The 15,000-nt window shown below is 38.3% G+C and overlaps 2 protein-coding genes across 3 annotated transcripts in view; both read right to left on the reverse strand.

Annotated features, from left to right (window-relative positions):
* Positions 1-5,791: 5,791 nt before the first annotated feature.
* Positions 5,792-7,034, reverse strand: LOC130432121 (homeobox protein vent1-like). The gene is made up of 3 exons (XM_056761364.1): positions 6,498-7,034; positions 6,175-6,407; positions 5,792-6,040 (listed from the first exon to the last, which is right to left on the reverse strand). Exons 1-3 carry the CDS (start codon positions 7,027-7,029, stop codon positions 5,795-5,797), a joined length of 1,011 nt encoding a protein of 336 aa, XP_056617342.1. The 5' UTR covers positions 7,030-7,034; the 3' UTR covers positions 5,792-5,794.
* Positions 7,035-8,836: 1,802 nt separating this feature from the next.
* Positions 8,837-15,000, reverse strand: part of LOC130431897 (kinase non-catalytic C-lobe domain-containing protein 1) — a 24,510-nt gene continuing 18,346 nt past the window's right edge. The window contains exons 24-30 of one of the 2 annotated variants that reach the window (XM_056761120.1): positions 14,880-15,000; positions 13,652-13,734; positions 13,453-13,555; positions 12,980-13,102; positions 12,670-12,729; positions 12,394-12,551; positions 8,837-10,835 (exon numbers count right to left, since the gene is read on the reverse strand). The exon at positions 14,880-15,000 is cut by the window's right edge and continues 50 nt beyond it. In XM_056761120.1, the coding sequence (XP_056617098.1) occupies positions 10,604-10,835; positions 12,394-12,551; positions 12,670-12,729; positions 12,980-13,102; positions 13,453-13,555; positions 13,652-13,734; positions 14,880-15,000 (880 nt within the window). In that variant the 3' untranslated portion in view covers positions 8,837-10,603. Of the gene's footprint in view, positions 10,836-12,393; positions 12,552-12,669; positions 12,730-12,979; positions 13,103-13,452; positions 13,556-13,651; positions 13,735-14,879 lie in introns of those variants that run through there. The other variant, XM_056761121.1, reaches the window with a different exon arrangement.

The raw sequence follows: 15,000 nt of genomic DNA on the forward strand, positions 1-15,000 counted from the left end.
AGAATGTTTAGTTGGTAATTATTCATGACTCGATGGAGTAAAACGTTAATACACATATGAGAGTTAATGTTATACGTTTCTAAAGGATTTAGAAAAATGTATATATTTAACTTTAAAGTAAAAAAAGATTAAACAATATTATTTTTCTAATTGTAAATATTAAAAAATATTACAGATTTATTACAAATATAAAAATATGTGCTAAAACAACTTTATATACTTAATTAATGATTTACATTTTGAATTACATTTAAAATAAGTATTATTTTGTTTTTCATGTTTAATTTTTATGTGTTTCTAATATTGGTGATATATAAAAATGTATTTCAATAAATCTTGAATCTAAAGACAAAGTGAATGAATCTGATAAATAGACACAAACATAAAACTGAGCGTCTGTTGTTCATATCACTCTCTCTCTCACTCTAAATAAAAGACTCTGCAGTTTTCCATGCAGTCAAGTAGAAAATAAGTCTGTCTAACCGAGTAAGGAGATGATAAATGAAGATCTCATTCAGGTATCATGAGAGGAGGCCTGAGGAGATCATTACATCAAATGAAAGACAGCAAGTGCCCACTCACAGCATCTCAATCCCTCATGTCCTCATTACTTCATCTGCCGGAGACGAGAGGAACATTTACATCACTGTGGTCCTCGTGACAGAAGATCTGATCATCAGCATCACATCAGAACAGGGAGCGGGCCAACTGAGATAATTCAACATGAAAAACACAAGATTATTCTCAAGAGAAGATTTGAAAAAAGTTTCCTGCAGCACACTTGACTTCTTTTTAAAGTTTTATTTTCTGTGATGTAACACATTTGTGAGATTATTTTGTGGCTTTTAAAGTCAATAGAAGAGAACTAAAGCCCTGTTCTTATGCACATACACTGACACAATAAATGAAGCATTTGATAACAACAAATGAAAACAAGTGTTTTTTTTGAAGAGGACACAAGAGAAACATTTTGACACAAGGTCTAAACTGATGCAGTGCCGGTGTGAACCCGGTGAACCTTCATTGAAAAAATAACCCACAAGTTAGTTGTGATTTGTCGGAAGGTGTTTAAATTGTTTCAAAATGTCATTCAGATCTCATGCACATTTGAGGTGTTGATTATTATTTTCTAGCTGCTGTAAACTGATTCTCTAAGTGTCCTATAATAATAATGTTCATCATTCAGCTGTCAGATCATCTTTCATTTACACATTTATTTAACTAATTCATTAACACACTGCTCTACAGGACAGAGCTCAATTTCTATCCATCGTTTCTTTAAAGTCATCAGATGGGACAGCACTGCCCCCCAGTGGATATAAAGACACATTTTCTCACCTCTTCATCTGAACTGAAATCAAAACAGAACATCCAATCATTATTATTTAGAATGATCACTTTCAATAAATGAACATATGAAAATGATATTATAAAAAATTCCAGATTTAAAACATCAACTGACGAAGAATTTGACGAAAAATCTACTTTTTTACATCGACACAGAAGCCTGCGATGCGGTTCAGTGAATCATGTGAAAGGAATCCATTAAGATTTTGTCTTGCTGAAGGTTTCTGGAATTTACAATAACAATAATTTACAAAATATTGACTATGTTAAGGTAACAAAACACAATAGAATGAGAATTGTTATCTCGTTTACTATAGTAAACACAGTGATATCAACAAATAATGTATAATAATGAAATTCCTTAACACACTTCTTTCTCGTAAAACACACACGAAAACGGCAAAGCTGTAACACGTCACTGTGATGTGTGCGTGATTTGAGTGTTGTTGACACAGGAGAGCACCACAGGACTCATGAATTCACAGTGGAAGTGAATCTTCAGTTTCTGGTTCCTGCCTGGAGTCGGACAGACTTCATGGCGCCAGTGTTTCTCGCCTCCGTCGTGGGTGTGAACTTCTCCATTCAGACTCGATTGGGCTCCGTGGATCTTAATCATCTGCTCGTTACAGATGCTTTGATGTTCTTCAGAAGGTGTTAATGGTCCGGGAGCTCTCTGTCTGCGAACCCACGCATGTGTCCACAGGAGCAAATACACACGCGAGACAAAACGAGATCTCACATCTAGATCCGACGCCAATGTTAAACTGGGCTAAACTCGTCCAAGTTTCAGATGAAAAAAAAAGAAATGGAACTTTACATCGATTCAATTCGATTTTCTTTTAAACAAAAAAATGTGTTATTTCTTTAATATTCTATTTTGAACTGTTGTCTGTATGTGTTTTTACTGTCAATAAATATTTGACTTTAGCTATCTTTAGTATCCACTTTCAAAGGTATTGTTATTAGAAATCCGTGATAATCATGCAGACCTTATATGGCATGTTTGGCTTTTAAATGTTTCGTATTAGTCTTGATAAAACTAGGAGATTATAACCCAGTCCTAATTGAGAGTAAAAAAATCAAACAGAGCAAGTCAACATAGATAAAAGACTATATTTATTTATGTACATCCATATACATTTTCTCTATAGATCACAGAACTACAGACAGTGCTTACTTCTATATTTTATCTTCTCAAACCCCATTTTAGGAGAATTTTCATAATAAAGATCTTGATTCTAGATGACTCGTGTCATTGATTGACTAGAAGTCTTCAGAAGTAACAGGGAGAGAATATCATCGGATGATGGTGAACAGGACTCCTCTGCTGCGCGTGCTGATGGATGTACATGTCAAGTGGGCGCTGTCCACTCATGGTATGGTGCTGAAATGACGTCACCGGTGGCAGAAGAGTTGGCCCGAAATAATGAGCAGCGCGCATGTCCTGAACTTCCCGCTTCAACTTCATTCGTCTGTTCTGAAACCATGTTTTCACCTAAAACATAATAAAATGAGATATCAATAAATATTCAATTTTAAGAGCTTTTTTATCATATGTTCAGGACTTTAGGAAAAGTTACAAGACAGTGTTGAATGTATTTAAACAGTGCCACTTGATTTTAAACGTTTTAACTTAATCATTAGTCAATGAAATTGCATGCAAACTTATACAAGAATTGGGAACAAATTCTTTAAAATAACTTGTACCCACACATACCTGCGTTTCAGACAGAATGAGCTTTTCGGCTATTTTCCGTCTTTGAGATGCACCGAGATACTTGTGTTTGTTGAAGGTTTTCTCCAGTCTGCAGATCTGCTCAGAGGTGAACTTGGTTCGGACACGACGGTGTGGTCCAGATTCACCTTCGCTGTCATCACCGACATCACTCTCGGACGCAGATGTGTAGCCGCAACTATCTAATGTGATAGAAAGAAAAGTTTAGATTCAAATCTGCAGATATCATTCTAGCGTTGGACACAACAGTGAGGGTCATACTTACTCGTAGGGGAAGATGGAATCTTCTCTCCTTCTCCAACAAGGCGAAATGGAGATGGAGATGCTTTTGAAACGGAATCGGGAAGTTTAGGAATTCCACAAGTTCTTTGTGAGTCTTCCTGGTCCATCTGTTGAGCGTGGTAGCTCTGGGACAGCCACTCCACGGAGAAGTTCTTGGACATGGTGTTTCCTCTCACGAGAGAATCTCTAAAAATCATTTGAGCAGCCCGCCTGACTTTATGTAGGAGATGTTTCGCTCATTTGCATGAGTGAAGGTCCAGGAGGAATTATAACTATCTGATGGGCGTTGTAATTGAAGTTAATATATGTTGCAATGGGGCTGTTCACACGTTCAGTGTAGACTACTTGTGATATCCAGGCGCCAGTGTGTCTGAGCACCTCATAGTCCCTCAAGTACCTGAGAAGAGATGAATAATCATCCACATCATTCATGCACGTTGATACAATCATCTGACGGAGACTCGTATCATTCACTCAAGACAAGACATAATCCATTGAGCGATAATCTCAAGATGAAAGACTTGTTTATTTGGGAGGATCACAGTTTTACTCACAGTGACATTACGTCTTGATCCCTATTGTACTTGTATCTTTAATGTCTATGTCATTCCAAAACTATATGAAAAGTTCTTGTTTATTAAACGGGACTGTTTGGGTCTTTTTTTATCCTCACGGGGTTTGAAATATTCTATGTAAAAAGTATGTGATCAATGTCATGTTTTTACATGAACTCATTCAAACAAGCAGTTTAAACTTTTGCATGAATTTATAGCAGCTCGTCGCTAGTCAATAATTTAACTCGATTTGAGACCAATACTATAATTCTAACGAGAGGCGAGATTCGTTCAAGAATTGATCTCAAGATCAAGAATAAATAAAAAAAGTTGGAAAATAAACAGAAAGGGTTAGAAAAAAATATGCAGCGAAAGCTTTTAAGATCTGGATTATTTTAAATGATAAATGTTATCTTTCATGTTCAATCTCTCTATATGCAATGCCCAAGGCTAGTTTGTAGAATGTTGAACGACTGGAAAGCTTCATTTTAAAATTGCGAATTTGTGAACATCTCTCATCTAAAGTTATATTTTGGTTTAAAGCTGAAACCAAACAATATTGAACGGATCGTTATAGCCTCTAATAATATTTAAAATGTTTTAAATTTTAAATCAATCACATGATAGGCTACGGCAATGCGAGACAGAATAAAACACTGGACGATACTGAAACATTTGACTGAGGTTTCTTCTAAAGTGGCCGATGAATGACACATAAACATACGATAATAAAAGTGATATGGTCTGTAACAGTATGTAAATAATGGATCACGCAGAATAAACCTGTATGACTGCTCACAGTCTCATGGCGTCCTCTGGTCTATTTTAATGTGTGTGATGTTAACGGGTGATCAACACTGTATCCCCTTCTATTGTATGGATCAACGTGTACACACACACCCACAGACATCATGGAGCCCGCCGTCTGTGGGGATTATGTAGAGAGTGTAAACTCATCAATGGGCGACTTAATTAGGACTAATTGTTGACCATGATCTGCTAGTTAAGTGTCGTTTGAAGTGTCGCAGTAGAGACAAACACAATGGCTTCACGCGCATATGAAAGCGCAGTGTGACACTTGGTGGCGGATCAATGACTTCAGCTGGTTTGTTTAGAGTTTCTCTGGCGCCTACATTTCATTTAAATAAGACTCAGTCTCATCTCATCATCATCAAAAAAAATAAGACTCCATCTCAGCATAACTTCTCAGAAACAGCATTCGGTATTGTTTGTTATTGAAGCACTTTTAGCTTTCTTCAACGTCTTTCTTATATAACAGTTATTCAAATGCTTTATTTTCCTTTTACATTTACAAACTCGTTGGTTTTTGGATTATTTATATTTATGGCTCATAAACTCTCTGCAGGAAACTTTTATAATTTTTTAATCGTTTTACTGGGATTCATTTCATGATTATAAAATAAAACATTATAGTCACAAGCCCTTTTTAAATATCATTTATGAAGTTTCTTGTAATAAAACATTTCATGTAGGCTAAAAAAATAAGTTCCCAATGTGTATTTACACCTTGGCTCGAGTTTTGTGTATTATAACAGAGTATCTGTAGAAGTCAAAGGAAATTGATTGAGATAAAACCTCTTTTGAAAAAGTTGCGCAATATGTGAAACCCTCAGATCTAATCAACTTCAAACGCGCTTCCAGACAGTCTGAACTTTAACCTCTCACAGTTCACCTTGAACACATGACCATTAGACAAACTTAAAGTAGGCAATAAAACATTAGAACTTTATTTCTCACAATAAATAAACTCTTCTTTATAATTAAACATTTTCACTTGACTGTATTCTATACAACGCGTTAAACTGTACATATATTGCACACTGAATGTGATGTAAGTGTTTTCGTGGAAAGAGTGTCAGTAGTAATGCTGAGGCATCATCATGTGATGATGTGGAATCCTGTGTTGTGCAGAGATCTGATGATGATGCATCACTGATGCAAGCACTTGTGCAGGAAACTGAAAGCGTTGTCTGTCGTAACAGTGATACTGGACCCCCGGGTGCACGTGAGGCAGAACCAGAGCTGGGAGAAAATAATCCGCCTGCATCTCCTGCACTTCACGCTTCAACTTCATCCGACGGTTCTGGAACCAGGTTCTGACCTGAAACACAAAGAAACGCACTGTTAACATGTGTTTTAAAGCTTCTTCTCCAAATGAAACTTCACTGCTGTAAGGGAAGGGCTGTATTTTATGACTTGGATACAGCGTCTGCCAAATGCGTAAATGTATCTCACCTGTGTTTCGGATAGATTCAGTTTAAGAGCTGTTTTTATTCTCTCTCCTGCGTCCAAGTATTTGTGCTTGTTGAAGATTTTCTCGAGCTTGTCGATCTGCTCTGGAGTGAATTTGGTTCGGATTCGGCGCTGTACGGCCTCTTTCTCCAGCTCGTGTCCGTCTTCAACAGATGCGCACTCTGACGCGGCCGCTTCGCTCTCGTATCCTGAAGAGTATCCACTGTTCTCTGAAACTGAACACAATATAGAGTTAAATCACTGCCCATCGTTGTTTATTTTAATATACACGGGTAAAGCACGAGGTTGATGGTGAAGTAACTTACTGCTTGGAGACGAGCAGTGTCTTGGCGCAACTGGAACAAGCGCTTCTTTTTCTTTTGGCACGCTGTTGGACTCTGGTTTCTGCTCAACTTTGGCGACCTTTGGTTTAGGCTGCACGTAAATCTTGTCGTATGATGTTGGAGGTCTCGGTTGAGCCAAACAGGGCACGTGAGGCCTGTGGCGCTTCTTCTCCGGCTCTGGAACATCATCGGGAGCGGCAGCATGAAAGCTTTGGGCGAGCCAGTCCACAGAAAAGTTCTTCACCATGATTGCTGTCTGTTTCTCAGTCAAGTCAACGCGAGTGTTTATTATCCGAGTACAATCCAAGAGTGTCTGCAAGGTCGCCCGAAGGGACCCCCAATATATAGGCCGTCTCAGGACTGCATTAACATATGCATGAGCGTTAACGCCTGATCGATTGTCAATCATTAGGCCTAATGGGTCGTTATTGAAGTCTTTACATATCCTGTGATTGTGTGAAAGCCTGGCGCCAGCTTGTCTGTGAGAACCTCTGTCGCATCCAGCTGTCTGCATCCTCTCCAAACAATGATGCAGCGTCCGAACAACTGGATCCAGTATGGCGCGTTCATGTTGAAAGTGACATCGGGTAGGCCTAATGGAAACTCAAATCTTTAAAGGACAAAAATGATAAACCTCAACCTTTATTGAAAGGGTGTAAAGTGTAAGACTTGTAAAATGTGAAAAATTCAGTTACAACCAAGCAAGCTTGGCTAATCGTAACCGGTTTTATACATTTATATTTAGTCCAACAATAGGTCTGGGAGCCACATAATGAACCGACGCAATGTGGGTTCTGTAATATCTGGTGGTTTCTGACTTCTGTGGACGCATAAAGACAATGTAAAGTCAAATGGTGATGTATGAAGACATCCTGATTCCCTGGGGAGTCTGTGGCGCCAGCGGACCATCACATCAGCGTTTGGTGCGTTCGGCAAACATCGCGGATCAAAGGAGTTACAGTAGCAACACAATTAACTCTGATTGACCTGCAGTTAAGATGCAAATTCTCACCCGGAGAAGCTTAAACCTGAGCACACAAACTCAAATCAACCCATGAAAAGATGAGAAAACACCCAATTAAAACCGCATTTAATTTCTCACGAATACATCCGAGTACATATGTATTTTATATATATAATATAATTGATTTTCAATGATCTTAATATTTTACTTGAACACTCGTTCTGCTTTGACAATAACGTGCAAGGAATCAAAATAGAGGCTGAAATCACTGAAGGGTTTTAAATGCAATGATGTAAATAAAATCAAAGTCTCAGTAGTGATGGATAAATTAATTTAGCATTTCAAGTGTGAAGAGAAGATTAAGTGGTTATTCGTGATAAACGAGAATGTAAGGAATGTGTGTGTGTGTTGAGAAGTGTTTCTGGGGTTTATCTGAATGTGAATCTCTTTGGTGGAGAGACCGAGAGACTCAAAGGATCGTTTAGCTGGACAATGAAGATCACTGCATGTTTATCACTGATCTATAGAGCAGCAGGACCTGAGCTCTTTCACTCCCCATTAAAGTCTTTATCTCAAGCGCTTTGATCCCTACACAACACAATGAAGAGGATCTGCTGCGCGTCACAGGCAGCGCGTCCGACGGCGCGTCTTTCCTCACCTCCACTGAAACTAACCGCAGCGAATCATCCCCGAACTGCATCTCTCCATGAACACAGAGTCTGTCATAGGAAACATATATTTACCATTGCTGATGTATGGAATAGATCATGGACAGTCCGGGGCATGTTGTCACACTGTAGATGATCTGCAATTCAGTAGCTGCCAAGTTTTGAGCTAAAAGTTCAGCACACAAATGTGTTTTTTCACCAGAGAGTTGAAGCATCTGGTAAAACCTCTGAAATCATATTTTATCTAAAAAGTAATATTCTAATTCCATCACATGCACATGTTTGTGTATATATTTTAACGAAAGCTTTCAAATGTTTATCTTGACAAAGTTGTTGCCGTGTTTTAAAAGTTGTCAACTTCCACAGTTTAAAAAAGTACATTTGTCTGTAGAGTTCACAAAAGTTTTGATTTATGGTGTTTACAGTATAATGTGACAACATGCCCTGCAGCAGTTAGTATGGTTTTTATCTAATTAGTAATAGGGAAATGATCAAATGCTATAAAAAAGCTATAAAACATGGAGGTTTGTGCATCAACAGAAATTGATTCAGAAAATATTTAACAAAGACGTGACCACAAGCTCTGGTCTCACTTATTTAACACTGAGAAAGCATCATTTGTCTGGATCTTCTGTTTATTCTTTGAAGAAAAAAACGTTGAAGAAAGTCAAATCAAAATGAATGACAATTTGTATAGTCAACAAAGTTTGATATGTAAACTGTGTCAAATACAGACTTTATTCTGCTCCATTCATGAAAAAAATCTCATTGTGCACCAGCTTTACACAACACGTACATCTATTCAATGGACTACATGCAATTCATTCTTGTTTTTCTCGATTTCTAAACACATTTCTTGAAATTATGGCTCCTTTTCTCGAAACTCTAAACACAAATCCATAATATCTCACCCAATTCCCTTAACATCCTATTTTTGGGTCAAGATGAAGCTCTCTTCTCAAAACCATTTAAACATGCTGAGAAAAAAACTTCCCCCCAAACATGACACACAAGCCCTCAGAAACACACACACTACAGCAGTCTCAGACACTGGTGACATCATTTCAAGACACTGTTGATAAAAACTCTTATTGGGATTCAAGAAAATAGTAGTTTGACAGCTTAGTGTCTATTACGATCATAAAAAGGTGCAGAAAGAGCAAAATGCAACAATGAGCTTTAGAAAAAAATTAACAATTGCACTCTGTTACGGTAGGGAATCTTAGATGAAAGTAGATGAAATAAACAAGACATGAAAAGTAAAAAAAAAAAATATATATATATATAAACTGGGTATGCAACACAATACAGAATACATTTGCATAAATATATAAATAAACATGGCGTCCTCTGCACCTTTGGCCCAACGATACAGGATACTATTACAATTTCTTGGTCTTCTGACAAATTATTTTTGGTAAGTAGTCGTCTCTGAGTTCCGCCAAAATACAGAACAAGTAAAAAATATGTTACAAATAAATTTGACAATCACAGATTTGAGGGTGTACACATGCTATCCAGTTTACTGGACACAGAATAGTGAAATGTCTCTGATATAAAGTGTCTGTTGTGATGATACTGTAGTATAAAGCCCTGTAGATGATTCTAGGATGAGGTCCGCTTGATATGATCCGGACATTCTGATATGTGTGTCATTTGAGTTTACATCTTGACACTTTAGTTCAATATATTGTATGTTTGTGTTTTCTGAATGAGAATATGATCAAACCTTTGTGAAGTGAGGGTGTTTGTGTGGGGTTTGTACAACTTGGTTTGTTGTTCTGAGAATTTGTTTATAGTTGTCAGAAAATGGTAAATTGTGTGTTAGCAATCGAGAAAAACTGTAATCCTGCAAATGAGTGAAATGTTTTGTCAGCTGTCCTAATAAAGCCCTGATGAAACAAGTTCATGTCACAAATATTTATTATGACTGAATCAATGAAACTACACGAGTTACAGAAGACTTTAGTAAAAATCATATCAAGCATAAACCAAATTCTCTGTCAAACGTTACTTAATCTTTTAAACAAGAAAAGTGTGAAAACTGCCAAAATGTTCTGATGGATTCAGTGATTTTAACAACAATTTAACTTTATGCAAATGTGTGACAGTGAGGTGACGGCTTAAATCTACTTAACAATTGATTTTTTAAAGCATGACAGTTTATTCTTCACTCTGAAAAGCTTAGCGCAATATTTCACATTCCCATATAACCTTTAGATCTAATAACATAATTAATTCTCTCAAACTAACTTAAATGATCAATAAATATCATCTAAATATACTCAGACTGTTTTATTTGGCCGTTTACCTGTGAGAAACTTCATAAAAGTAATTGATCACAAACCCTGAGACCGCTGGAGGTCACGTTGTCCTCATGAGAGTTTAAAGAGAGAAAGATGAATGACTTCTCAGAGTTCCTCTCACATCAGGGTTCAGACGACACCTCCAGACACTCACTGAAATGATGCTTTCACCCGGCGCAGCGTGTCCTGGATCCTGCGGCCGTGCCGATCGCTGGCCATCTGGTTAAAGTTGACATTATTGTCTGAGGCGAGGAGAGAGATGTCACATTCACCGAGACGAGCGATGCGTCCACGCAGGTACGACTGCAGCTCGAGGTCTGGAGTGTAAGAGTACAGATTCTCTTGGAACGCATGAACTTGACTCACCACACGTGCAATGTTCCTGTGAGGACAGACCAGCAGCACCGTCACAAACATAAGACATGTCATGCTTTCAAACAATACTGTATTACTGTAAATATGTTTTTTTTTTTTAAACTTGGTTTATAATATGCTCAGTGACAATAGTCCATAAATAACAAATAACAAAAACATCAACAAAAGAAAAACAATAACGTCATCTTGTCTGAACAGAAAACACCATTGAGTTTATTATCAGTGTGTGATCAGATTAACTCAAAGTGTGTGTGTGTGTGTCATGAATGTTAATGTTGTGAGCTACAGATGTACAACAACCAGCTGTGTGTTCAGCTCTTGAGGGAATTGACCTAAACTAATACACCAGCACTACGGCCCCTGGCACAGACCCACGGCTCACGGCATATTCTAACAATCATTCACCATCTGCTGCACACGCACGCACACACACACACACACGCACGCACGCGCACACACACACTCACATACACACACATGTTTGTACAGCTATCTTTATGAGGACATACATTGACACAATGCAATCTCTAGCCCCTTACCCTAAGCATCAGAAGTGAGTACCTAACCATAACCATAACCCTCACCCTAAACCTGATTATAACCTAAACCTGATTATAACCTAAACCTGATTATAACCTAAACCTGATTATAACCTAAACCTGATTATAAACTAAACCTGATTATAACCTAAACCTGATTATAACCTAAACCTGATTATAACCTAAACCTGATTATAACCTAAACCTGATTATAAACTAAACCTGATTATAACCTAAACCTGATTATAACCTAAACCTGATTATATCCTAAACCTGATTATATCCTAAACCTGATTATAACCTAAACCTGATTATAACCTAAACCTGATTATAACCTAAACCTGATTATAACCTAAACCTGATTATAACCTAAACCTGATTATATCCTAAACCTGATTATAACCTAAACCTGATTATAACCTAAACCTGATTATAACCTAAACCTTAAAACCAGGACTTGACCCTCAAACAGCACTTTAAAGGGGTCTCAGAAAGTGAGGACCGGCCAAAATGTCCTCATTTTACTCTCTTAGTCCTCACTCTGCTGGTCTAAAACTCAAACTGATCCTCATAAAGATAGATGTACAAGTACACACACACAAACAAACACACACAGACATACAAACACACACAGACAAACAAACATCAGACACGCACACACACACACACACACACATGCACGCACACTCACACAAACGATTCAACATCAGCATGTAGAGCGACCAGCTGCATCATTACCAACACACTTGATTCTCCCTGACCTATGACCTCCACATCTGTCTGCTCTAAAGTGTGTGTGTGTGTTCATGGTGATTTTATTCTGATTTGTGTACTGCAGTGAATCTGGTTTCACTCTCACACGTGTCCTTCTGCTCATTCTTTAAACGTTTGATGTTATTTGGAAATCTGGGATTATGAATGACCACAGAGAGTCAGGACCTCATGCTAAAGTCTCATTCAATTGACGTGTTCTTTCTCAGACTGATTCACTTTGTGACACTTTGTGGTTTACTGTGAAGCTCTGACCTCAGTTTGATCCATTTGAGTGATCCGCTGGTGGTGGTGAATGAGCCGATCTCCAGCTGCTGCAGGTGCATGGCCAGGATATGAGGCGCAGGTAAAGTGGGTGGAGCTCTCGCCTGCCATCCCTCCATCAGACACAGATTATCACTCTTCAGAAACACCTGCGGAGCGTATCACACATCCACACAACCCATCTGAGATCAGCACGAGACTCTATTGTTCTAGTGAGTTGTGGATCTAAAACGTTGATGTTATTTTCAGATATCGAGCAGAAGTCACCTGCACAGCCTTGAGCTCCTCCAGAAGCGCACACACCTTCAGAGGGAGACACTTCCAGGCCTGAGCATCACACACAAGACAAGAAATTCTGTCTAACAAATTCAGTAAACACAGCGCCTTTCTCATGCAATTTCATTTCACGCTTAAAATCAACGCTGTTTCGTTTCCGCACACAATGCAGAAGGATGATTTATGAATATGTTTATATTAAATCTGCATTAAACTGATGTGTAATTAACATTTCAGCAGCTGGAGCTGACAGATAACAAACAACAACAACGACAAATATAGTTTATCGTTTTTTTCTCACCGGTAATTGTCTCACAATCACATTCTCCAGACCTGACAAAATCTGCACGGCTGTGGCGAAGTTTCTCATCTCATAGCAAAACTTTCCAACCGCAAGAAATCGAGCGAGCAAAGCAGTCTGAGCCTAAAAGAATAATTAAACACAACAACACACAACTGTACACCTGTGTAACAATGAAAATTGTAAAAAGCGCTATATAAATAAAGTTGAGTTGAGTTGAGAGCTGTGGAATAATACAGCACCTTTCTGCTAAAACCAGTTTCTGTCTTTTACAATCATTTCTAGATTTTAATGAAATTTCATTCTTCTTGATCCCAAACAACGTAGAGACAGTTTCACATTTCAAGCTGATATGATATGAACCCAAATTTAATTTTAAATAAAATAAAATTTAAACAAACACACACACACACACACACACACACAACCAGATTTATTTAAAAAAAGGTTGAAAATACTGAATACAGCATCACCTTGACAGAGTCACAGATGACCAGTTCAGCAGAAACCCAGTTGGAGACCCAGTCCGTGTATGTGAGGAGAGTCTGAAGAGGATCTGCGTTCACTGACACACACCTGACACACAACACAACATACAATAAGACCTGGTCACATGAACCTTCAAACGCTTTGACAACAGAGATTGAGCATTGTGACAGAGCAGATACTCACCTGGAAATGTTTGCAGATTTCTCTATCACTCCATGTGCTCTTGACTTCAGAAAATGAACTGGATGACAATCCTGAAATATTTCCTGTATTCATTATAGAACATGAGAGAAAAGTAGGATTATGAGTTCAATCTATGACAGTGTGAAAGAGAGAGAGAGAGACGAAGAGAGAAAGGGAGAGAGTGCGAGCGTGAGATATATATATAGAGAGAGAGAGTTAGAGAGAGAGGGGGAGAGAGAGAGAGAGAGAGAGAGAGAAAGAGGGAGAGAGAGAGAGAGAGAGAAAGAGAGAGAGTGCGAGCGAGAGATAGAGAGAGAGAGAGAGAAAGAGGGAGAGTGCGAGCGAGAGAGAGAGAAAGAGAGAGAGAGAGAGAGAGAGAGAAAGAGAGAAAGAGAGAGAGTGCAAGCGAGAGATAGAGAGAGAGAGAGAGAGAGAGAGAGAGAAAGAGAGTGCGAGCGAGAGAGAGAGAGAGAGAGAGAGAGAGAAGAGTGCGAGCGAGAGAGAGAGAGAGGGAGAGAGAGAGAGGGGGAGAGAGAGATAGATAGAGAGAGAGGGGGAGAGAGAGAGAGAGATAGAGATAGAAAGAGAGAGAGAGAGGGGGAGAGAGAGAGAGACAGAGAGGGGGAGAGAGAGAGAGAGAGAGAGAGGGGGAGAGAGAGAGAGACAGAGAGAGAGAGAGAGAGAGAGAGACAGGGAGGGGGAGAGAGAGAGAGAGAGAGAGAGAGAGAGAGAGAGATAACCCAAAAGAGATATTTTCATATATTACTTATTACATTTAACACAATTTCTTTTACTCGCAGCTGTAAATGCTGCAGTAATACAATGTTTTTGTCATGCCAATCAAACACTTTAATTAGATTTTGGAATTGAGAGAGAGTGAGTATTTATTTACATATACATTATTTTATATTTCATTCTATATTTTATCTCTTACTTAGCACTTTATTTTAATTTGACCTCTTGTACTTATTGTTTGTATTTTGTTATATGTTCAATGCTTTGGCAATATTGTAAGAACACACAATTAAAGTGTATTTTTTTCACCCCATGGACAGATGTTTTGCTTGTTTTTACCACAAACTTACTTCAATGTTATATTATTTTTCATAAAGCAAGACTAAATGTCTCAGGTCAATTTTCTTGTCAATAATTGTATTTTGATGTAAGAATCTTTAGACAAGTCAAACACACTTTGTAAGAATGTGTTTTTTTGCAGTGTGGTGTTGACCTGCTCCAGTAAGGTGAGCTGTTGTGCGGTGTGTAGCGCTGCGTGTTCAGTCTGACTGAAGGTCGGCGTCTCGTCTGATCTCATGAACGACACATAACAGGGTCGAGGTAGAGCTGCGGCG

This window comes from Triplophysa dalaica, chromosome 11, assembly GCF_015846415.1.
Source record: "Triplophysa dalaica isolate WHDGS20190420 chromosome 11, ASM1584641v1, whole genome shotgun sequence".
Taxonomy (NCBI): Eukaryota; Metazoa; Chordata; class Actinopteri; order Cypriniformes; family Nemacheilidae; genus Triplophysa; species Triplophysa dalaica.